The sequence below is a fragment of the Henckelia pumila genome, chromosome 3 (genome assembly GCF_033568475.1).
Source record: "Henckelia pumila isolate YLH828 chromosome 3, ASM3356847v2, whole genome shotgun sequence".
Taxonomy (NCBI): Eukaryota; Viridiplantae; Streptophyta; class Magnoliopsida; order Lamiales; family Gesneriaceae; genus Henckelia; species Henckelia pumila.
The window spans coordinates 148,506,869-148,532,852 of record NC_133122.1 but is presented as its reverse complement, the minus strand read 5'-3'; the positions used below and the strand labels follow the sequence as shown (position 1 = coordinate 148,532,852).

At 33.3% G+C, this 25,984-nt stretch overlaps 2 protein-coding genes and 1 long non-coding RNA gene across 4 annotated transcripts; 1 reads left to right on the top strand and 2 right to left on the bottom strand.

Moving 5' to 3' along the window:
- Positions 1-7,355: 7,355 nt before the first annotated feature.
- Positions 7,356-8,383, bottom strand: LOC140891954 (uncharacterized). Its single transcript, XR_012152667.1, has 2 exons — positions 8,066-8,383; positions 7,356-7,550 (listed from the first exon to the last, which is right to left on the bottom strand). It is a non-coding gene; the product is annotated as an uncharacterized lncRNA (long non-coding RNA).
- Positions 8,384-11,587: 3,204 nt separating this feature from the next.
- LOC140892713 (senescence-specific cysteine protease SAG39-like) lies at positions 11,588-12,886 on the top strand. Its single transcript, XM_073301676.1, has 2 exons — positions 11,588-11,933; positions 12,179-12,886. The coding sequence occupies exons 1-2, from the start codon at positions 11,588-11,590 to the stop codon at positions 12,769-12,771; spliced, it is 939 nt and encodes a 312-aa protein (XP_073157777.1). The 3' UTR covers positions 12,772-12,886.
- A 137-nt stretch (positions 12,887-13,023) lies between these two features.
- On the bottom strand, positions 13,024-18,617 carry LOC140893446 (probable galactinol--sucrose galactosyltransferase 2). Of its 2 annotated transcripts, none has more exons than XM_073302516.1 (13): positions 18,453-18,617; positions 16,969-17,191; positions 16,358-16,602; positions 15,955-16,045; positions 15,806-15,854; positions 15,622-15,713; positions 15,419-15,529; positions 15,125-15,247; positions 14,349-14,901; positions 14,171-14,238; positions 13,953-14,087; positions 13,541-13,847; positions 13,024-13,462 (listed from the first exon to the last, which is right to left on the bottom strand). In XM_073302516.1, exons 2-13 carry the CDS (start codon positions 17,157-17,159, stop codon positions 13,160-13,162), a joined length of 2,268 nt encoding a protein of 755 aa, XP_073158617.1. In that variant the 5' UTR covers positions 17,160-17,191; positions 18,453-18,617; the 3' UTR covers positions 13,024-13,159. The 2 variants fall into 2 exon arrangements, with proteins under 2 accessions (XP_073158617.1, XP_073158619.1); XM_073302518.1 differs by lacking the exon at positions 18,453-18,617 and adding an exon at positions 17,588-18,080.
- Between the last annotated feature and the right edge of the window lie 7,367 nt (positions 18,618-25,984).

The following is a 25,984-nucleotide window of genomic DNA, read 5'->3' as shown; positions in this document are numbered from 1 at the left end:
AGAACAAGCATAAACTGAAATTTGCTATGAAAATTCTCAAATGGATGAAAGTGAACAAAGTAACAATTTATGAACCACCATGAGCAAAAAGGCAACATGAAGTCGAGCCAACGATAATAAAAATAGGTGCTTTTGGGAGGCAACCCAATTTATTTATTTTTTTAGTATTATTATTTTATTTCTTATCGTTATTGTTTTTTCGAAAAAAAAATTAGAAAATGATTTTTTACAAGGCGTGGGCACACCATATTGAAATTCATTTTCTGTTTTGAAAAAAAATCGAATTTGATTAAGTTTTGTTTAATTTATAATTATAATAACAATAATAATAATAATTAAAATAAGGGTTTATCGTGTAAATATTTTTCTTTTGTAAGGGTCGAATCTTCTCCTTTGTCTCCAAGCAAGCGACAACGTTGTTTCTTCTCCCATCCATCCGCTTCGCCAGTTCTCAGCGCCACCGTCTGTTCTTGTTCACCAGTCAACACTGCCGCTGCCTGCCTCATCGCCCTTCGTTTTTTTTCCATCACCAATCGTGGCCTGCACCATCACAGCCCACTCTAGGACGCCGCCGTAATCAACACGCTGCCTGATTCTCTCCCTCCTCTTGTATAGCACGAACGTCGCTGTCGTTTTCTTTGTTCGTTCCTCGCGCCGAACAATCACCAGCACATCACCTCAACCACAGCGTCTCTGCTCTCTTTCATCTCCAGAAAACCATCGAGTTGTTGTCCCTTTTCACTCCGCCAGCCGCCTACGTCTGCCGCCAAATACAAATCGGTGATATCCCTCCACCTTTGTTTGATCACTTCTTGAGAGTTTCTGTGTTATTGTGATATTGGTATTAATTGTTGCGAGATGTTTGTTGAAAATATATTTTTGGTACCATGGTCGAGAGTCTAGTGCTACACAAAAGAGAGGCGATGAACCTAGTTCATCTCCTGTGTATAAACGGGCTAGAATGGGGAAGGGAATGAGCGTACTACCGCCTTCTGAATCTGATCTGAATGGTAATTTAGTTTTTACTAAGAAAGCGAAAAAGGATAGGTACAAATCAATATGTCAAAAACAGATAATTTCCTATAAGTATGTTGATCACCCTACTTTAGAGACTTTAGACATTAAGCATAGAGTGTTGGTTTCTTGATTACTGCACTAGCTGGCAATGCCAAATTTCTTGATTTAAATGATAATAATATGCATGTGGCTTGTCCTATGTATCCTTTGGATTTGCGTTGTTTAGAGAGTATGAGACTCATAAAACAAGTACAGGGAGTTTTCTCGTTTTGTCCACCAAGTCCTGCTACAGCGAAGTCCAGCCAGACCAATTTTGATCCCGATATCTCCCCTGAGGCACTGGACATTCGTCCACCATCACCGAATTCTACACCACCATCCGGTTCTCGACCTTCTACCAGGCGCTTCATCAAGGAAATTTCTGATCTCCGGCAGCAATTGACAAGAATGGAGAAAAATCAACTGGTATTTTATCGACACATGGGTTTTGATCCGCCGTTTCCCTCACCTCAACAGTAGATGGCACTTTCGTCGATGCTCAAAACTGTCAGGGGAGTCCTCTAACTATCCTTACGTTTTTTCTTGTTTTATTTGAGCATTTATTTATGTCATTGAGGACAATGCCATATTTAGGTGTGGGAGATTTTAAATTGTTTGTCATTATTATCGGTGGTTAATTATTACTGTTTTTCATTCTTTTAATTCAATTTTGTGAGTTTCTTTCCAATAGGTATTTAGTTCATGATTATTGTTTTTCATATGCCCCTGCTTTGAGCCTACCTTGATGCATATGCCTTTAGTGAGCCAATTTTGAGCATGATCATTTTCTATAAAAAAAAACACCCACATTACAAACCATGAAAATCCTTTATTTATTGATTATCCAATTTTTTAACCTTGAATTGAAAAATCATGTAAACTTTTCTCATAGGGCACTATTTGAAGCAAAAACTGTGAAAATTTTTGGATATTTAGCTACTCATGCTCCGAGTCTTATAATTCTCTTTTCTACATTTCAAATTTCCGAGAAAAAAATGAAAAAAAAAAAGAAAGAGAAAATACGAGAAAGGAAAAAAAATCAAAAGAAAAAGAGAAGATAATGAAAGAAAAAAATGAAGAGCGATGAATAATTTTATTGGATGTTAAGATTTAAATGGACTGCGGATGAATAATTGGGTGGATTGGTGTTTGTTGAAGATTTTATATGATTATTTCAATTCTATTAGCCATTTTATCCTTTTATCATACCTTACCCCTAGCCCCGTTACAACCATCTTTATGCCCTTTGATCATGCATTTCAATTCATTCATTTGGTGGGAAGGTGTGATATATTTGCAAGCTTATGGTTAAAAATATTCTATGTTTTGACATGAGCGTTTTCTTTTATATATATATACACCAAAAACATTTTTGTTGAGTGCAATGAGTGAATCCCGTGAGGAGTTGTTGGACCTTATGCATTTTAATTTCAATACAATTGATTGAGTTGATTGTTTATGATCTTGGTGTGAGAATTTCTTCTTTTGGCTTGTTTTGATGCATTAAATGCATGAATTTTTGTTGGGATTGGTTGAGGAAAAGAAAGAAGAATGATGAGTTGGGATGATAGTGTAGTAACCCGTACCCAGTTTTAGTGGGTAATAGTTAATTAATCCAATAAACAGGATTAAGGAAGTTTCAGATGGATTAACAAGATTCGGAAAAGGATTCAGAACGCTCGATAATGGTTAGAGGGTTGTCGGGTTCGGAGGCTCCATTGGCGAGTTCGGAGCCTCCGAAGTCGGGGTTTGGAGGGCCCGAAGAGGGTTCGGACGCTCCGAACGTGTTGCCGACAGACGTCATGGATGACGTCATTTTGCTGACGTAAGCAATGACATAATATTGGGTTCGAATGACCCGAAGTCCAGATCGGACGGCCCGATCGTGTTCGGAGGGCCCGAAGTCCAGTTTGGACGGCCCGAACTCCGTTTATAAATAGGAGGGTCGAGATTCATTTTGAAGTGCACCATTCACCTCTTCTCTCTTGATTCCTCAGTCTTCCAGCTTAGATCTAGGGCATTCTAGGCATCCCGTTGGGAATCCGAAAGTGGCGTAGCGATCCAGGCGTCGCAGTGGAGCTGTGGTCTAGTTTTGAGGCAACGACATCAAAGGGCTGACGACGGACGAAGTTATAGCTTTTGCTTCCTAAAAATATTTAGGAGTATGCAATAGCTTAGTTAAGGCTTTTAGAGCAATATAATGAATAGTAGTATCATTTGGCAGTGTAGTACAGACGATAGGCGTGGACTTAGAGCAGATAGTGTCTTGCCTAGTATTTGAGGTACGAAAGTACTGTTTGAGATATCCTGACTGAGTATGCATGTATTATGTGACTGCATGATTTATATGTCATTGATTTATGCTGCATTCATTTGCATGTTGAGCTATCTCGTTCGAGATGTATGTTAGTAGGGTTTTACCCTATCTTGTTAGTGGTTGGACTTCCATCGATTTGGGTCCGGCATATCCACTGGTATTTTGGTATGGGAGCCACCTCCTGAAGCGACAGCACGGCGTGCTACATACCAAGGCCCGGTCTGTCTTTGTTATCTGATCCTTGACCTCGAGTTTATAGGGAGTTCACTTTGCATGAATGTATACTCATACTCTCGTGCTGAGCATTTTATGCTCACGTCTCGTACTCTGTGTTTCTGGACACCCTATTCCATGTGGCAGGTTTGCGATTGGATGAGGCGGGTGGATCCAAGAGGGGCTAGGCAGTGGTTGGTCAGCTGGAGCTTCGCCTAGGTTTTATTTCTGTTGTTATTGGGTTGATACAGCTTTCGATATGATTGTATAACTATTGGATATTTACAGATTCCTTGCCTTGGGATTGTAGTATTTGTATTGATTCCGCAGCTTATTCTGATATTCTGTTAATTAAGTTAATTGCATGCCTAAGTTTTATTTTGTAGGTGATCCAGGTAAGGGTCACTACAGATAGATTGAACTATTATATGCTTGAGGACAAGCATGGTTTAGGTGTGGGAGATTTTGATAGACTCATAATATTTATATTTTTAGTATCATATTTCTCGGGTTTTTATCTTTTACATATGTTAATTGGTGCGTTTTTGTCGTGTTTTGTAGTTGGAGGAATTTTGATGATTTTGGACAAAAATTTGGGCTAAAAAGTTGAACTCTATCACATTTAGAGTTGCCAAGAGAAAATTTTGAGAAATTGAGTAAACTAGAAAGGTCCTGAGGCAAAGCGTGAGCGCGCTAGAAGATTTTAGAATTTGAGAAGAAAATACCATATTTTAGGAATTCTAAATATGGTATTTAATTTATGGAAAAATTTTGAACAGAAGATTTTCTTTTAGATAAATATTGTTGGAGATTTGTTTTTATCAAAAAAAATTATCAAGATTATCTTGTAGATAATCTTGTCTTTTTTCTAGATTATTTTTTTTATTTTCTCTTAGGCTTTATACACGTTAGTTTAGTTTTTTTTAGAAGAGAGATTTCTGTTTCTGCATCTGCACGCTTGAGACGGCCAGGCATAGAAAATTTTCTTCTTTTTTTCCTCTTCATAATTTCTAGGTTTGATCGTTTGTATTTTTAGGGAATTATGAAGCCAACTATGCTTGGCTAAGTTTTTATTTCTGATTCAAGGATATTTTTCGGTATTTCGATTCATCACTGTGAGGTTATGCGTTTAAATTGATGTTTTTGTTTGTTTCTAGTATTTGTTGATTTATGATTTATTTTCATGAACTTTGTAGGTCGATTAATCTGACAAATTAATTTGATTTACGATATTTTTTTTAACCATGAGTTCAGTGATCCGTAATTATCATGAATGATTGGTACTTGAGTAGCGATAGATTAGGTGTGTTATGCTATCATAGCATATTTAATTTAACTAAATCAATGAAACTAGATTTAATAGTTGCAGTTATCTCGATTGTTAGATTTTAGGATTAATTGTTTTCACAAATCGAAAAGCTATTTTTAATCAATATGGAACGCTATCGTGCCCAGTTGGTTGTTCATAAGTTTTGACTGGATGCTGGGTTTGGTCAATTAAAATAGGAGAACACAAAAATCTTAGTGGTTATCCCTATGATTTTAAGGTTAATTGCTAAAAATTTGATGAATAAATTATTTGTTAGCCGATGACCAGTGATGTAATTGAAATACGAAAATTCCTTGAATCAGAGTTTGGTAAAATATTGAATTTCTCATTTAATTATTTTCTCTTCTCATTTATTAAATTCTCACATTATTTTTAATTTGTTATTTTTATTCAAAACCAAAAACCCCCCTTTTAGTTATATTCACTTGAAATAAATAAATACACGTTCCCTGTGGATTCAACCCTGCTCACTACTATACTCGTTTTGTTAGGGAGTAGAAATTTTAAGTTTGTTGGCCAACGACAGGCCTATCAAGTCGGTACCATCTGGTTGAGTCCGTGGCCATAACTGTCTCATAATTCCTAACATTTTCAAATCTCTACGTACAGCAGCATTATCTATGCTCTGGTTTGAATCATTTAAAAGCGTCCCAAGGATGTTATCACAAACATTTTTCTCAATGTGCATAGCATCCAAATTATGCATGATCAAATTAAACTCCCAATATGACAGACTGAAGAATATGCTTCGTTTTCTCCACATTTGTTCGATTGATCCCGTTTGAACTCGTGTAGATGGTTTAGATGCACTACTTTTACCAAACACCACATTTTTATTTTGGGTCATTAGTAGAACATCATATCCAAACAATGACATCAGATCTAACTGGTGTTGCTCTGGCTTCCCATAACTTGTCATTGTTCGAATGTGCGAGTCTAGAGGCAAAAAACAGCGATGCCCTCTAAATGACCATTTTTTGTCACGCTTCAAATACAATGCATATGTCTTATCAGCACAACTTGGGCAAGAATTCTTGGCATATGTATTTCATCCAGACAAACATCCCAAACCAGGAAAATCACTAATTGTCCAAAGTACTGCAATCCGCATTTGAAACATTTCGTTATTGCAAGCATCATACGTGGCAATACCATTTTCCCATAAGTCTTTCAATTCAGTCAATAAGGGGCGTAAATACACATCAATGTCATTTCCAGGTGCTTTTGGACCTGGAATTAAAGTGGATAAAATAATTGAATGGGGTTTCATGGATTCCCAAGGTGGCAAATTGTATGGCATCAAAACAATGGGCCAAGTACTATGTGAAGTACTTTGATTTTTGAATAAATTAAATCCATTTGTGGCGAGTCCCAAACGTACGTTTCTAGGATATGATGCAGACTCACAATGGCGTTCATCAAATGCTCTCCATGCCGGTGAGTCAGCTGGATGCCTAAAATTTCCATCCGAAACTCGTTTCTTAAAATTCCATTGCATACTTTCTGAAGTCTTAGAAGACATGAATAACCGTTGTAATCTTGGTTTCAATGAAAAATACCAAAAAACCTTTGCAGGATTTTTCACTTGAAAACGTTTTTTTCCTCCTTCACGAGATTTTTTAAGTTGTTTCGGTAAGGTTTTTCATCTCTAAAGATTACATACTTTGCAACTTTGTTTCTTCTCATCTTCGCCCCAATAAATCATGCAATCATTTGGGCAATCATGAATTTTTTCATAATGCAGTACTAATTTAAAATTTTGTTTCTTTGCTTCATAAAAAGAATTAGGTATTTCTGCTTCAGATGGAAGTAATCGTCGAAGAAATTCCAATAACATCGTAAAGGATTTATCGCTCCATTTTTCACTCACTTTCAACTGAAATAACTCAACAAGGAAATCCAATTTTGAAATCTTATTACATCCATCATATAAAGGTTTTTTTTTCCTTATTCTATCAATCGATAGAAATCTTCCACATTAGGATCCATTGATGTATGATTCGCAGATTTATCAATGAAGTCGTCATTATTCATAGTTGATCCTTCACCTATCTGAAACTCTTGAAATAATATTTCTTGTCTCATTGGTTCATTGTTATTCACCCCAAATACATTCTCACCTAGGGGTGGGTTTTCGGTATACCATATAAAAATATTGGTATGAAAAAAATTCATTCCGATAACGATATCGAAATTTCAAAAGTTTTGTATAGAAAAAATTCATACTCATATCATATAAGTACCGAAAAAAAATTCGATAAACAAAAAAAATGTCTATATAATGAAAAAATTTCGGTACGGTATGCCAAAAAGTCGATATTTTGGTTCGGTATCCCAGCCCAATTCTCACCTAAAACCTCCAGCCCCTGATCACACTATCACGAGACTGTACAATCCTTCTTTCTCCATGAAAAGTCCAAACATGATAATCAGGTAAGATACTCTTAATGATCAGATGTTCATATATTGTTTCACGATTATTTTTCAAATGAAATTATGCATTTACAACAAGGATACATTTTTGTAACATCATGAGGCATGTCAAAAAATGCACGACGCAAAAAATGTAGAACTCTCACCCGATATTCTAGACTGCCACGAGGGCAGCTCATCCAGGCCCTTTGCATTTTAGACCTGTAGAATTATCGTTAAAATTTTAAATATCTATATAATATCAAATATTCATAAAATTAACATAATATAAAAAAATTAATTTGTATATCTAAACATTCACATATAAATATCAGATTTACCGTAAAATATCTTTTTCTCCCTCTAGTACTTTGTTTTCTTGTCAATAAAGATCATTGTAAATTTATATGTTGTTACTAACATTTTTTCTTGTCCAAATATCTTCATTCTTCAAAAAATATTCTATTTGTTATTTTTCCCCTACATAATTTGGTAATCAGTGATACAGCAACGATAAGTTTATGAGATGAAACCTATAATAAACTATACTAATCCTACAAACTTGATTCTCATATTTGCATTGAAAACAAAAAATATATTCATGAATTTTCTTCAAAATAAGAATAAAAAAACGAAATGACAGAATCTTAGAAATCAATTACAAATCCAAAACACTGATTTAGATATGTCATCAATTCCGTATTATTTGGAAACACGAAAATTAAATTGAAAATTACCTCAAAAATATGCAGGAGAAGAAAGAGGAAGGAAGATGCCCAGACGAGGAACGAGAAGAAATTGAGTCCCAAGAAATTTTTTCTAATGTGAAATTCGATTTCGATGCGGTTTCTCATTGCTTCTGCCGATACGTCTGTAGCATCGGTTATTAATCAACGCTATATAAAACTTGAATTCAATGCGCTTCCGAAACGATTCTACATAATGAAGATAAAAAAAACGTGGGGTGCGGAATTTATACTTGGCTTTAGAAGCGTTTAGAAATTACCCGCTGCAAATATGAAGCTTTAACCGCGGTGCACACTCGATTTCGATGCGGTTTCTACCGAGATGTCTATCGAATCGGTTCTCCATCGCCGAGTCTATATATAATGCATTCGCGGCTCTTTCCAACCGCTTCTACAGGATGCAGACAGGGGGGCCCTGGCCCCGGGCAGCCAGGGCACGCGCTCAGCGCCTCACTCATGTGTGGAACCCCAAATTTTTTTTTAAATAAAATTATTACATATATATTTATTTATATATAAATATTATATATTATGCTCTCACACAAAATTCATTTACATAAAAGAAGGATATGAGTTTTAAATTTTGAGAGTTTCGATAATACTTTGCTCTTTTGTTAGTTTGTGGTTGCGTGCGATTACGTGAATTGAATATCAATAGTTTAAAAATTCAGAAAACAGAGAAGTACAAAATTTACGAAAATACACAAACGTATTCAAAAAAACGATCAAATGTATGAATTACAAGACTCTTGTTCAATTTTATTTTATTTTCGAATTTTGATATATTGTTTAATCTTATTTTGATTTAATGTTTTTGTTCACATTATTTTGGTTTAAGGTAGGATGTTAATATTTGTTGTAATTTCACATAAATTCTGAAAATTCGAGGATTACAGGTCTGAAAATGAATATTTTTCCTATTATCGTGGTTGCGTATCAAATTTTATTGATTATTCTTGTGACTGTGGCATCAGTTGAGAAAAGTTTTTCCAAGTTAAAATTATTGAAATCTTATTTGAGAACAACAATGAGTTAAGAAAAACTGAATGATTTGGCGACCTCTGCATAAAAAAAACATATTGGAATATATATCTTATGACGACACAATTGATGATTTTGTTTCAAAAAACATAAGAAGAGTCAATTTTAAATAATATTTTTTGTTGATTAAATTATTTTAAAAAATTATGTAAACCTTCTTTCATTTGTGCACTTTATTGATTTATGTATTTTGGTTTATTTTAATTATGTTATTTGAATATATATATATATATATATATATATATATATATATATATATATATATGAATTTTCAAGTTAATACGAAAGGGCCCATAGTTTAAAGTTTGCTCAGGGTCTCATTTTTCTTAAAACCATCCCTGGATGCAGATAAAAAAAATATGACATGCGGAATCTATCCTTGGCTTTAGAAGCGTTCAAAATTTACCGCAACAAATATTAATATGTCGAAGCGGTTTATCAGCGATCCTACAAGTTAAACCAGAATATTGTGTGGACAACGGATTTTAACTTTTCATTTGCATCGGTTAGAAATAACCGATCCTATAGATGGTCAGTAGAAACGGTAATTGGAGCGCTTCTAGTGCATACCGATTCTAAAACACACCTTTTTTTTGTAGTGAGACTTCTTGTAATCCGGTTTTGTTCATGTCATCCGCAGGATACTGGGTGACGTGTAATCCCATGATTGATCAAAATCAGTGGGTCCCATGTGGGCCCTCACTGATTTTAACCAATCAAAATCCGCCACGCCACTACCCTGTGGGTGGCTTTCTTGACATATGAGTCTGAACTATTTATTTTCCTTCCAAGTTTTGAAAATTTTGGTGCTTACTATTTTCCTTATTTGCTTGAATGAAAAATACTGTGTAAACAAGAGACATGTTGAATCAAATTCAACACCAATAGTGAATTAGATTATTTTGCTTCAAAATATATTTTTTCAAACCATTTTAATTATGATCTAGTAGTCCATTTGAATCCGATACCAAAATTAGTTCAGGATCGGTTTCGTTTTCATACAGCTATATTAGGTAGCAGGTACACTATTAGGTTACATGATACTAATATCTAATTTCTTTAGGTTGTGTTTTGATGGAAAAGTTTGAAATCTAGGATTAAAATGTAATAATTCATAACTAAACAAAAATAAATTTAGATCAATTCTATATTTAGTGAGTATTTGCAACTTTTAAAAATAAGTGATTATTATTTTTTTCTTAACAAATTGTTAAAGAGAACATTCATTGTTACTTATTTTTAGAGTTTGCAAACATTAATATCGTATTTACACTATAACTGACCTGGCCACAAAAGTTTTCATATTCTTAGGATATTTAAATCATTTGAAATCCACTATGGTTAGTACAAATAAGTGTAAATAAATAGGAAATTGATTTGAGTTTAAATTGATGAAGTTTTTTAATAATGAAAATGAATTCTAAATATATGGATTTTAAATGACTCAACCTGATGTAGCCAGAAAATATTCGTACCTGAAAGATTGCTTTCGCAGAGTCCGGAGTATCAACGATCACTTGTATGAATTCAGTCACGATCTTCGGTGGGTTGTTCCTATATACGTCACAAACCAAAATAAGAGGCGTCACCGCGTCGGGAGGATTTTCGACGAAGACATTCCGACGTTCAAGTCAATTATTACTCGGAGAATAATAATCTAAAGCATGGTGTTACTGTGCTAAAAATAAGACGTACCTTAATAATGATGTGATTTGAGTTTTATAGAGATTTGGATATTTTCGTGGGCTTGAAGTCTATTATGAGCTTTTGTAGTTTAAGGATCTCATGATTAGAGAGATCTAAATAATAATTAAATAAGATTGGACCTAAAAAAATAATTGGAGTGGATCTTATAATTGGGCTTGATCTCAGTAGAATTTTGGGTCGTAATAAATCAAAATCCAAATGCGATCTTAGATACATAATGATTTTTTTTATAAAAACAAAATTGATTTAATTATTTGGTCTTAACCTGATTCCAATCTAGCTAAATTCGACTTTGGTTTTAGAAATCCTATGAATTTAGAACCAGTTTAGTCCGGTCCAGTAACATGTCTAGACTATAGTAATTCAAAATAGTAGTCTAATTCAATCAATAATGAACCAATGTTAACGGTACGTATCGTAGTTGTCAATGACTAGTCTTCGTTTTCACCTTAATCTCCCCGGCAAACTAATTACAATTATTTAATTATATTTTTTATTCAACTTTCATCATATTCCGATTATTTTAACGAAGACCATTTTGTTAATCATCCTCTATAAATACATGCATGGTATCATCAAAGATTATATCACAAGGCACGAAAATAATACATACATACTAAATTGATTGATATACAATCATTAATTCAACCAAAAAATATGGCCGTCTCCCTTGGCATGAAACCCTCCATATTCCTTACCTTGTCATTTATCATCTCCGCAATTATGGTCGATCAAGCCATGTCTCGCGTCGTACCAACATTGTCCATGTTAGAACGACACGAGCAATGGATTACTCAATATGGACGCGTTTACAAAACCAACAATGAGAAGGCGTTGCGTTTTAAGATTTTTAAGGAAAACGTCGAGTTCATCGAAAAGTTTAACGAAGCTCAAAATCGACCTTACAAGCTTGGTATCAATGCGTTTGCCGATCAAACTAACGAGGAGTTTAAGGGTGCTAGAAATGGACTAAAGGTTCAACGTTCGGGAAATGGGGAATTGTACACTGAAACGACCTCGTTTAGATACGAAAATGTAAGTGTTGTGCCACCTAGTATGGATTGGATAAAGAAAGGGGCTGTCACACCAGTCAAGGATCAAGGCCAATGTGGTATGTATGTCATTTACAATCCTAATTTCATTCGCTTTTCAAATCCAAAGTTTTATTCTTGAAAATATTTTCGGGTTTATCGTGACAGATCACTAAATAAAATAATAATAACAAAAAAAATAATAATAATCACATTTTTTAGTAGCTATTGTATGCACCCTGACTCCACACCATATACATTGCATGTACAATTTTTTTTTAAAAAAAAAGGAAATATAAATGTAAATGTTGATCACAAAATGCAGGAAGTTGCTGGGCATTTTCGGCCATAGCAGCCACAGAAGGCATCAACAAGATATCGACCAGCAAACTAATCTCCCTCTCCGAGCAAGAAATAGTAGACTGCGACAAAACAAGCAACGACCAAGGTTGCCAAGGTGGATACATGGAAGATGCCTTTGAATTCATTGTCCAGAACAAGGGCATTGCTTCCGAGTCCACGTACCCCTACTCGGCTGCAGATGGATCCTGCAACAAGAACAAAGAAGCCTCACACGCAGCCAAGATTTCAGGGTATGAGAAAGTGCCCACAAACAGCGAAGCCGCACTAGTTAAGGCCGTGGCTAACCAACCGGTTTCGGTATCCATTGATGCTAGTGGGATGGATTTCCAGTTTTATTCAAGTGGGGTGTTCACAGGGGAGTGTGGAACAGACCTAGATCATGGCGTGACAGCCGTTGGATATGGGAAGACGAGTGATGGTACGAAATATTGGCTAGTTAAGAATTCTTGGGGGACTAGTTGGGGTATGGAAGGGTACATTATGATGGAGAAGGATATTAGTGCTAAAGAAGGGATATGTGGGATTGCTATGGATTCCTCATATCCTGTTGCTTGATAGTACGACGTGACACCTCGGCTCTCGAGTTTAACTTATGCTAAGAAACTTGATTTGCATCGGTGGGATTTTGATAAATTTCACTGATCTGCACTTGTATATATTCAATGCTTTCTTCTTTTCAGACGTGTGTACATGTGCAAATGTGATTGTGGTTTCTTTTGTATGATCTTATTTGAAGCTTTCAAGGTTATGTACTCAATTTATGTTGTTTGGACTTTGGAGTGATTTCTGTCTTCTTTCTGAAAAACATCGGAAATAGAGAGAATTTTATTAGAGGACATGAAAACCAATACAAACTACGATTATTCTTCCCACTGGGGTCTCCCCTACAGTCCCTACCCCCAACTTTCTTTCAATTTCGGATAAATTACAAATACAAAACTGCTTAGACCTGGACTTCAATAGCCCATCTATACATTTCCTCCTCCGGAGTTGGTATGATCAGAGTTACCAATCCTGTTTCAGCTTTGTAGTTAAACTCGGCATCCACGCCATCCATGATGCATTTCCGGGGTCGTTGAGAACAGTAGACTCCAAAGAGTCCACTTCCCCTGACCTTAAGTGTGACAGTTGCAGCTGCTGCCGAATCATGTTCGGATGCTTCCAGGAACTCGAACTGCTCCACAGCACCAGATGAGTTGAACATATCCAGCAATCCAATTGGTGCAAATGAAGTGTCTGCGATAGTCTGTGTCACGAAAAGAGCTAATTAGTAGCGAGACCAGCTTATAATAACCTTTTTTTAATGTGCTAGAGCAGCTCTCACCTTTATGGGACAGAAGTGGAAGAGTTCGTATTCAAGAACTTTGAGTGTCACTGGCAGAGATGCGCCTTTTGGCAAACGGATAATTTCTCCTGATTTGTGAGCATAGACTATTACATCTCCATTCCAATCAGATCCAGCAATTTGAGATAGATTATCGACATCAGTGGCTTGAACAGAGCTGGTCAGAGTTCCAGGGGAGGCATCGTGAATGCGTGTCTTCTTTGCTGTCTTGCACCAGCCTGCACCTTGGCAGTTGAAGACTCCTACTAATCCGGAACACTTGTTCGCATTCCAGATTTTAAGCAAGCTGTACAATCAATATAAGGTAGGTAGAGGAAAATTTTAGTTACAGAAGGATATTTAGGACTTAGGAGAGATTTCAGACATTTGGCTGAGAGGTGAAGTCACAAACCTTGTTCCATCTCTAGCTGGATCGACAAAGAGACAGTCCAATGTCGGTCGTCCAGGCAATTGTGCACGGAGAACAGACCCATCAGGGAGAACCAACTTTTTCAAAAGCTCGAAGTTGTGGTTACCAGGCTTGTCACTGATGGACGGAGAGAGTTAGAAATTTAAGAATAAATTACGAAAAACGTATTGAGGAGATAATCAGGTTAAAACTTAGATTACCTAACATAAATGGCACATCCTCCAACTGCTCGAGCTGCAGCATGGTACTCCGCAGCTGGGTGCAGGCTCTATAATATGAGGGCACAAGTCAATATTTCATAAACTATACAAATTAAGATATAAAAAATACGCACTCGAATTCCTTTTAACAAGGTTAAAGAATTTGATTTATACTCACGTGGAACATATCCCAATCCGGTTGCATAAATTCTCCCAAGAATATGGTATTGTAAGCTACGGAAGAAATGTGGATGGTATGTGACGCAGGATCACGAGGATAGAAATCATCAGAAGCTCGGACAACTGCAGTCTGCTTGGCGCTGTAGATACCATCCGTATTATGGCACATGCAAGCGATGCATCCATTATCAGGAAAGTTCCGAGCGATGGAGGCTTCAAGGGCCTGGTGATAGCTACGAGTGAGAGACACTCTACCACCATGACCAGCACCGAGAGTCTCGATGATGTTCTGTACATCAACTTTGACTCCATCTACTCCGCATGAAGCTAAATAGGCATGGAGCTCATTGTAAAAGTTGAAGACCTTCTTGGGGTGAACCAACCCTAAGCCATGAACGGCAAGACTATCCATAACTAAATCTGGTTGGTTGCCTAGCACACCAGGAGACTGCACCGGATAGGCCAAAGCAGAGTCGTAGTGTTCCATACCAGGTCCTGCAGGCTGCACTCCACCCCAGTAACCAGCCAGGGCATGCCATACATATACATACCTGAAGATTTATTAGAGCAGATTGCAACATATAAGATTCAAGACCACCTCCACTATGTGACTATTTGTACATCAGGTAAATAACAATAAAAAATGGCAAGAAGTTTATATCCCCTAGAAATAAATTCATTGTCAGGATTCATAAAGGTAAAAAAAAATTGCCCTGAATATCAACTTAGCCAAGTCACGAGCTGTGAGTAGGGAGACCAAGTTGTAGAACTTACTTAACATTGTGATGCTGCTTGGCATCTTTCACAACAAGCTTGAGACCTGGTTCTGTTTCATTCTTTTGCCCGTTTTTCTGAAATTTTGTGTTCTCTTTAATTCCTGTAAGCCTGCTTGCAAACCTGCAAAATTAACATAAAGGAATCGCCCCAGAAATGTTAAAACTAGAAAATTTCTTCACAAATCATAACACAATTGGTGTGCGGAAAAATCGTTTAGTCCATTGTAATAATTGATAAAAGTAAGCCAAATCTTCTTCACACAAATGATAACTTGAAAACAAATTGTCTTACTGAGCTCCTTCTTGTACAACACAATTCGAGTCGTCCTTGACTTCACTTCCAATTTGTTGCCAGCCATCATCTATGATCAAAAAACGTGGAGGAGTTCCTCCTTTGGACAAGCTGTAACAATAAACAAGAAAACAAATTTATTGTTTAGTAATAATCCATATAAATATGCTGTTCAAAGGACAGAGAAATATAACCAGATTGACCTATTTAGTCCTTCTTCAACACCCTCTGCAGTGACATCGGTGTAAAAAGCATCCCATGTGCACCATCCAAGCCAGTCAAGGAAGGAAGGTAGCTACAAAAGGCCCAACACGCATAATAAGCAAGCTAGAATATTGATCTCAATCCACAAATAAGTAGTAATAAAGCAGCATAACATAATCTCACCTTCTTCTTTTCACGGTGTTGAAAGGTTTGCAAGTATTTCTCCACAGCTCTGATTCACAGACAAAAAAATAAAAAAAATTCAATCAGAGAATGAAAAGAGAGTGCACAAATTTCATAACAAGCATTATTTGAAAGAGAAAATGACTTACTTCACAGCCTGGTTGATAACTTCAAAAGGATTTGTACCAGCATGCATGTAGACAAGGTGTAGTCCTTGGTTTGTTTCCACAGCATTATCACCTGCATCAAATGACACGACAAAAAAAAGTTGTACTGTTTCTTTCTACTCGTTTTTCTCTAGTTATCTCCCCCACAACCCCTATGAACTCCTTTAAGACATGCATGTGATAACAGGGAATCATCTATTTCTCCATCTCAGTGGTGGTTGCCTTGTTGCCAACTCCACTGCATATACAGCACCATTGATGAATGGATCTTATGGACTAATGTGAATTGGGAAAGCTGAATGTAAGTCTCCGCAGGACATGCACCATGTTTCATGTATGCATACACTGATACATCCAATGCTTTCTGGTTCCATGAACTACTCACCACTCTCAAGGCAGATCTCCAGCTCATTCTTCTCATTGCCCTGAAGAACAGCACGGAATTGCCCTTCAAGGAGAGGAAGGAAAACAGTGTAAATAGTTGAAGCATCTTCACGCTCGCCTTCGATCGTGTCTTTGCTTTCAACCAACATGAATTGAGTCTCCAGAGGAATGTCCTTCCCACAAGTTCCCATTCTTTGAGTCATCCACCAGAGCTTGAAACGAAATAAGCACATAAAACGAACTCCTCTGTGACAGAAGAATTCAAGAATTAATTTTCTTTAAATGCTGCAATTTACAAGAAAAAGTCCGATGTATCACATGGAAGGAATAAGAAACAGAGAATAAAGTTTTATTCTTTAAAATCATTTGATATGCCGTGTTGTTTCTTTTATTTAAGTAAACTACTTAAAGCTCATGGTTATAAAACTCAAAGCGTTGTCGAATATGAACCTAGTGATGTCTCTAAATCCCTAATCAAGCAGCTGTATGTCTTATAGAGCCAATTACAAAACGAAATGTCAGACTACCGATGAAACATCACTACAAAGATAATCACTGTGGATTGCAGAACAAATCTAAAAATAATGGTGATTTTGGATAACATATGCTCACTCTAAGGCACCAACGGGGAAGACATGGAGGCTTTTGCTGTGAGAAGTCGTCGCACCAATGAAAGCCCCTGCAACAAGTCCAACGCCTGACCCCGGAGTAAGCACAATGTTGTCAGGCACTCCTTTGAGAATGGTTTTCCCATGAACCACAAGGTTCCCGTCGTTGACAGAGATATTCGGTGTGACTGTCATCTTTGTACCTTCTAGGACTTCTCGAAATTATACTGCATACCCGATAAATGATAACATAAATTATAATACAAACCATAGCCAACTTTGAGCAAACAACAAAGAAGACCTTCTGAAATACGATAATCAAACAAAAACTCCAAAGCAGAGGTGGAATTATTTAGATTCTTTCAATCTCATTGTCAAGGACACCTGATGTTTTAGTTTTTATCACAGTGCCGATCAATTTAGAAATTTCTAGTCCTGGATAAACTGTCATCCGCAGCTAAGAAATTCAGCTTCATGCCAGGATCATTTCACAACTATGCCCGCAAAAAACAGCAAAAATAAACAGAAAAGAAATCATTAGTCAACTGTCAAACAGTTGACAATAATTTTTACCAGCAAATAAGGTATCAAGTGACAACAAAAAGTGCATCGGTTGAATATACCTCAACTATTCCAGAATCCAAATTTATTTCCAACGCAACCGCGAATTTTTGCTGGATAAAGTAAGGACCCCAAGCAAAGAAGCATACGCACTCAGCACACCAACTTGAACCAAAACCAAAAACACTTGCAATTTTGAAATCGTGCATATTTAGACCACTACACCAAGATCCGGATCCTCTATACCAGCTTTATAAAAATTAGTTTTTCGCATCTCATCATATTTTTTTCTCGATATGTACCTTCGCATAGGCGACAGAAAAATCAAGAGAGTGACCACCAGAAAGTGAAAAATCGAATTCCAGAAAAAGCTATAGAAGTGTTTCAGGAAACATGTTACAATGGAAAAAATGTCAAATAAAAACACTCGACGGGACCATTTTCGATGACACCATCTCCAGAACAGCCCGTTTAAGAATATTCGAGGATACATCCGTTCAGACAAAGAAAAGAAATTTACCCACCAGAAAAAATTAAAAGTTTTTCAACTAATTCAGCATCGACCACCTCTTAAAGGCTCCGACTTTTCTCTTTTTGGTAAACCAACGCAGAAACAGACGCTTTCAAAATAATTCTTTTAAATCGACTCAGAGGTACAACACGAGCTTGACGCGTTATCAGAGCCTAACAGCAGGCAAAGCAAAAGCTCACCATGCAATCATTTTCCAAAGTTGTAATCTTATATATCACATGAAAACAAGAACACAGAGATACGTACACAAAAAAATTAAGTCTCGGATGAGAGAATCAACTAAAAACAAGAGCAATATACATAAAAAAAACATCCACACTTTGCACAAAATTCAATTAAATTCTTCAATCCAAACGAAATGAAATCAAAATCCTGAGAAACACCAAAGGTTTTACCTGTTAGTATCCTTTAACCTCCGCAAGAAGCAGGCGCTTGAAAAGCCTCGAATTCTCTGAAACAAAGAGTGCGGAAACTATGGGAATCAAATGGGTTTCACAGAAAACTTCTGGAAAGAGGAAAGGATAGCGAGTGAAAAGATGGTTCAACAGTTAGATGTGAGATTGAAGCTGATGCAAACTGGTGCTTATATAGTCGATTTGCGGTTAAACATCGAACTATTTCTCTTCCTCGACGAGTCATATTGGGACACGTGGACTTGTTTGCTCTATGGTTACCTCCAAATACTTCTCTGTTCAAAGGCCAAATGTATGTATGCATCTGTTTTTTTGGTGGGAAGGCAGAAATTTAGTTTCTTTTTGGAAAGCTATGTTAAAAAAGTTACTTTTTTAATTTTCAAACTTTGTGGTTTTTACAAGGAAAATTATTTAACTACCTTGGAGAAAAAATTAGGTTTGAAATGTGCTTATCATATCATCGTAAAAGTATAAAGTTACGTCTCGATCTTGCTTTATTTAATCAAATATATTATTATTTACATAAAAATTTCTGTGAGATCGTTTGATCGATTAATTTTGTGGATTGATACAGTGAATGAATACTTATTATTTTTTAGTTCACTATAAATGAGTAGATCATATTGTTATAATTTTAGTCTTTTTTTCAATGTAACATTAACAAGAAGTCAACGTGTGGTAATAATATTACACTGATTTTTACGGTTCTACATTATCACTCACACGAAAACATGAACTAAATGTTGCATAACATAAAAACTTAAAATTATAAAAATATATACATACATTACTAAAACTATAACTTTTCACGCTTAAATCTAATCGTTGCTAAAACGAATGACCGAAAATTGTGCACCACTCAACTTATATAACACGGGGGTGGCTTATATAACTCGATTAAATTTGGATATATATAACGTAATGTTATGAACTATGCCGATGATTTTTACGGACTCCCAAAGGCCACCAAATTTGCGGCAATTTGCATGTGTCGGATGATATTGTTTCTTATGTTTCCAACGAAAGTTTTTTGTATATAAAGAGTGTATGGAAGAGATTTTACGAGTTACTTGTGACCTAATTATATGGAAGATCTTAATATCCAAGTGTTGTGTTGTTTTCGGCCATTCATTCAACCTTTTGCTAGAAATTTAAAATAGAGCTATTGCAAAGAGATGCTTTTCTCTATAATATTATATTTTGTATTAGGCTTCATTCAAAGGCTAAGTTGTAGCTTCTTCTTTCTTTTCTTTTTTTAACTAAAAAAAAGGCTAAGTTTTTCTTTTTGAGTAAAAAAAAAGCTGAGTAAAAGGTTGATACTTGGCATATCGAACTAAAATATCGAATTATATCGATATCGTACTGAAATTTTTTTGATATACAAATATTTTTTCGATATATCGAAATTTTTTTCGGTATCTATACGGTATCAATATAGATTTTTCTCATACCAAAATTTCAAAATTTCGGTATCGGTATCAGTATCGGTATGAATTTTTTTAATACTGGTATTTTTGGTACGATATACCGAAAAACCACCCGAGGCTTAAGTTGTAGCTTCGTTTTTATATATAAAAAAAATTATTTTGTTTCATATGTCTTTATACTGAGTGCAATTATTCAATTAATTAACATAAGAATAAAAATAAGGTGATAGCTAGATTTTGTTATTTATTTCAGCGAACTATAATTTTTTAAATTAAACCATTTTCCAATTTCAAAAATTATATTATTACTATGATTAATTATAGTTTGTGCACTCTAATAAATTTTAAATCCATTTCAGTTTTATTGTACGATTAATTTAAATACAAACATGAAAACATATACAAATATAACGGTCAAGCATGGTTCTTGAATCACATATTATTTATTTGTTCGGTTTAGATAAATACTTATAAATTTTTTTATAAAAATGTTTTCTACAAATCTATACCATACCAATTATAAAAATGTGAACCAAGGTTAAAGTTTTCGGTTTAGATAAATACTTATAAATTTTTTTATAAAAATGTTTTCTACAAATCTATACCATACCAATTATAAAAATGTGAACCAAAGTCAAAGTTTTTCATTGTGTATTTTCAACTTTGTCCTTGCTTTGTACACACTTGATAAATCCTATGAGAATGCTTTTGTAAAATCAATTATTATGATAAGGTCAAAATTGACAAAGTGTGTGCATATTAGATAAGGATTCAGTTTTCAAAAGGATTGAAATTTCTAAATACTTTGGATTTTATTTTTTTGTAGATATAGTGAACAAATTTTTTACACAAATATTTTTTAAAAAAATTCCACAAAAAATTTAATTAAATTATGTTCAATTTCCTAAAATATTGAAATACCAAAATACTTTGTTTTTTTATTTTTTTTGTAGACTGAATGAACATACAAATTCTTAAGTATTTAAATTTGTGTAAGACCCTAGAATGCAGTTGGGAATGATGAATTTATTGTTATTATTGTAATTAAAGATTTTTAGTAATAAAAAGTGTCCGTTCAACCAAAAAAAATAATAACGATACGAAAAAATCTGATGTATTTAAATTTGAGTAAGGCCCTATTGAGCTAAATAATTATATCATTACTTTATAAATATAATACGAGAACATATCAGAATGCATGGCTAGGAATGATGAAATTATTATTATTATTGCAAGTAAAGATTTTTAGTAATAAAAAGAGTCCGTCCAACACTAAAATAATAAAATAATAACAATAAAAAAAATACAAATGATTGATGAAGACAGCATCACAAGAAGTGTTATTAAAGATGATGAGAATATTAATTCTTTCATATAGAATAAAAAACGGATGATAAATGAAAAAAATAGTGAAATAGAGATAAGTCCAAAATATTAAAGGAAAAAATATTTGCACAATAATTTAAATTAAGGTTTAGAATGCATTATCTATATTATATTTTATTTTTTATAAATCAATAGTCACAAAATAAGTAATTAAGACATAAGATAGAAAATTACAAAATAAATATTTAATTTAATTTGATTAACTTATCTCACTTATTAACAAATACATAATAAATCATATTGCTTCAATCATACACACATGAGATAGAAAATAAAAGGAATTCATGGTACGAAGCAAACCATAATTTCTCAAGATTAATCAACAAAACAATGAAAAACACAAGATGTAATAATTTCATAAGTTTCAATATCAATATTGGATCAAGATAAAACTACATCAAACACTATATTTATAAGTTTACACAAGTTATTGGTAATGTCTTATTCTAAACTGTTAATGTTGATATAGAATAATGATGACCATAAATGATAAAAAAAAAATATTGAAACTACGAGGGTTAGTGGTTACATTGTTCAAAAATATTATAAATATTTTTATTAGTTTCAATGTTAAAAATTATATCGATTCTATCACCCAGTCCCGTATTAAACCAGCCCTGACGAAGCGAGTTTAGACTCATCGAAATGGTCACAAGCAGGTCCGGGTGGGTCTCCGGATTTGGTCAAACTCACCACATGAATTGCTATTAAAAATGATGAGAGTGTTGATTCTATCATATAGAAGAACAACACATGTAAATGAAAAAAGAGAAAAACAATCAACATATAAAGAAAAAAAACATTTATTAACAATTTAAATTAAGGTTTAGAATGAATTATCTATATTATTATTATTATTTTATATAACCCAATACTCGTAAAATAAGTAATCAACACATAAGATAAAACATTACAAAATGAATATTTTATTTAATCTGATTAACGTATTTCACTTATTAACAAGTACATAATAAATTATATCGATTCAGATCATGCATACCTAAGAAATAAAATAAAATAAATTCATGGTACGAAGCATGTCATAATTGCTCAATATTAATCAACAAAATTATGAAAAACTTGATTTTTAATAATTGCATAAGCTTCAATATCATTATTGTGTCAAGATAAAACTATATTAAACATTATATCTATAGGATAACATGAGTTATTGATGATGTATTATTTTTAAATGTTAATATAACTATATAATAACGATTACTGTAAGTGATGAACATTAAAATATAAATATTACATTGTTCGAAAATATTGCAAATATTTTTATTAGTTGAAACGTTAAAAATTATATTGATTTTATCTCTAAGACATGTATGGGTGTGCATTAAATGGTTCGAACCGATAAAATCGACCGGACCATAAATTTTGGTTTTTTTGGTTTGGTTTAAATGGTTTTTCGGCCGGTTCTGGTTTTGAATTTTGATATCTTTGGTTTTCTGGTCCGGTTTACAGTTCTAAATTTAAAAAACCGAAAAAACCAAACCGACCATTTAAAATATAATAAATAATAAAAATAATTAATATATGTTATTTTCGTTAGGTTTACAGATTTTCCGCCTCCCTTCTTGACTTTTCACCATTAATCCATAACTTGTTAACCGTCAATAGCTATATTTTTTTATTATTTTATTTTGATGTATGTAAGATAACTAATTAATTGGTTACAAAAATCATAGCTATGCCTATTTTTATTAATTAATTTTGATATTTTAAGATAATAAAAAACTTGGTTTGATCGCGGTTTTTTTATTATATTTGTTTTAAATAATTTAACATACAACTTCATTTATAAGTCAAATTCTTACTCAAACCGTAATAACCGACCATAATAACCGAAACCGTAATAAAAATAACCGAACCAAACCGAAATAAAATGGTTTGTTTTTGAATTAGGAATTTGAAAAACCGTAAACAAAACACCGAACCGAAATTTGTTAAAACCGAACCGAACCGACCATTGCACACCCCTTTAGACATGTAAATATTTTTAAAATAATTTATAGAGTATATATTATTATCAATTATTAATGAAATTTTCTTTATCTTTAAGACAGCAATACTTCAATATACTACAAGATTTTAGAGATACTAAATAAAAAATATATATATTTATTCTAAAAATGTACAATACGGTTGAAATAAAAGATGAAATGTTAACATTTTTAATCGAAAGCATTCAAAATTCAATAAAAAATTTTAGCAACAAAATAATTGCAATAGTAGATTTCGAACAACTTAACATAAATTAAAAATAAAAGAGATCACATCCAATACATCAATATTGATCATTAACTATATCGACTTACAAGTAATAGAAGACAATAACACAAAAATAAAAATTGAAGACGATAAAATTATTTCTACTCTTGCAAAAAATGATTTTCAGCATAAAAAGAAAAGAAAAAATAAAATAAGAGGACACCAACAAAAGAATTAAAGAATAAAGATATAAAAATGCAAATAATTGATGGAGACAACGTCACAAGAATTATTATTGAAGATTATGAGAAAATTGTTTTTTTATATAACGAATAGAAAACGGATGTCAAGCAAAAAAATCTTGAAAGAAAGAAAAGTGGTTATATAAAAGAAGAAAAGACTTTGTAATTTAATGTAAAATTTAGAATGCATTATCAATATTATTATTATTTTCATAATTAGTAGTGGTAAAATAATTCAACACTATGTATTAATTATTATATTTTTTTCTTAAACTTTATTTATTAAATATGTCATAACATCAAATTATATATTTTTTCAATGTCTAATTTATACAAAATTATAATATTTATTACAACCAGGGGCGGCCCTGGCCCTGGGCAGCCAGGTCCCGCGCCCAGTGCCCCACCCTTGTGTGGGACCCCAAAAAAATTTTTTTGAAAAATTATTATATATATTTATTTATATATAAATTTATATATTATATTCTCACACAAAATTCATCCACATAAAAGAAAGGTTTGAGTTTTTAATTTTGAGAATTTCGATAATACTTTGCCCATTTGTTAGTTTGTGGTTGCGTGCGATTACGTGAATTGACTATCAATAGTTTAAGAATTCAGAAAATAGAGAAATACAAAATTTACGAAAATACACAAACGCATTCAACAAAACGATCCAAGGTATGAATTAGAAGACTCTTGTTCAAATTTATTTTATTTTTGAATTTTGATATATTGTTTAATTTTATTTTGATTTAATGTTTTTGTTCACATTATTTTGGTTTAAGGTAAGATGTTAATATTTTTTGTAATTTCACATAGATTCTGAAAATTCGAGGATTGCAGATCTGAAAATGAATATTTTTTCTATGATCGTGGTTGCGTATCAAATTTTATTGACTATTCATGTGACTGTATTATTAGTTGAGAAAAGTTTTTTCAAGTTAAAATTATTGAAATTCTATTTGAGAACCACAATGAGTCAAGAAAAACCGAATGATTTGACGATCCTCTGCATAAAAAAAAAATATTAGAAGATATATCTTATAACGACATAATTGATGATTTTGTTTCAAAAAACATAAGAAGAACCAATTTTAAATAATATTTTTTGTTGATTAAAATATTTTAAAAAATTATTTAAACCTTCTTTCATTTGTGTACTTTATTGATTTATGTATTTTGATTTATTTTAATTATGTTATTCGAATTTATATATATATATATATATATATATATATATATATATAAATTTTCAAGTTAATACAAAAGGGCCCTCGTTTTTCTTAGGACCGCCCTTGATTACAACCATTATTTACAACAACTATAAATTTAATTAGATTTGTAACATGTGTATAAAATCTTTGAACAAAGATTGTTCGCACTTGTTTTATAATACATGTTGTGCATATTATATTACATTTAATTTACTAATCACTAAAATACCATGAAAATTATTAACTAACTGCATGTTTTTCTCTTCTCATCTCAGCTCATGTATTTAACGACGCTTATCAATAATAAAAGGTGTTCTCGTGTCCATTGCACGTGAATTTTACTAGTATTTTTAAAAGTTTTTAATGTTATTTTAAAAATAAATATGTGTTTGAATAACTATATATTCAATAAAAATGATTTGAATTTGAAATATTGTGGGGAATGCTCTGGGGGTTGGCCATGTTGTTCTCTCCCTCAGGTCCCTGCCGCTCGTGCACATCCCTCGATTTTTTAACCCTCGCATGAGTCAATGTGCATCTGACTCATGTGGGATGGGGTCCCCTTCGGGTCAACCCCTTTTAAAATGATTTGAATTTGAAAATTTTGTTTGATCAACTATTTTTAAAAAACGATTTTATAGTTACAAATAATTAAGAAGGTTTTTGGATAATTATTCTATAAAAACTTTTTAAATTTTGTTTAACCCACATTTTTTTATTCTAAAAACATTAAAAGTATCTTTCAATTCCCTTTAAAAACTAAAATTAAATATCATTTTTAAAAATATTTTTATTAATATTTTATAAAATTTTATCCAAACACTCACTTTTAGTTTTTGTGCATTTGTAAAACATTAATGTTAGAATCGATTAACTGAATAGATAAACTGTTTTGATGTTTCTTGACAAGAAGTAAGTTTGATTACTGTAGCAGTTTATCTCTTACGATATTACGTTGTGTTCAGTTGAGGTTGGTCAACTGAGCTTTTTTTTTTTCTTGGTGTCGATATTAATCGGCAAACGAG

Excerpts from the sequence above, each read along its gene's own strand:
- LOC140892713 (XM_073301676.1), top strand. The coding sequence starts at position 11,588 with ATGTTAGAACGACACGAGCAATGGATTACTCAATATGGACGCGTTTAC. Across the intron at positions 11,934-12,178 it reads CAAGGATCAAGGCCAATGTG|GAAGTTGCTGGGCATTTTCG; the intron begins GTATGTATGTCA and ends CACAAAATGCAG.
- LOC140893446 (XM_073302516.1), bottom strand. The coding sequence starts at position 17,159 with ATGACAGTCACACCGAATATCTCTGTCAACGACGGGAACCTTGTGGTT. Across the intron at positions 14,239-14,348 it reads CGGATTGGGATATGTTCCAC|AGCCTGCACCCAGCTGCGGA; the intron begins GTGAGTATAAAT and ends CTCATATTATAG. Across the intron at positions 14,088-14,170 it reads GGATGTGCCATTTATGTTAG|TGACAAGCCTGGTAACCACA; the intron begins GTAATCTAAGTT and ends TCCGTCCATCAG.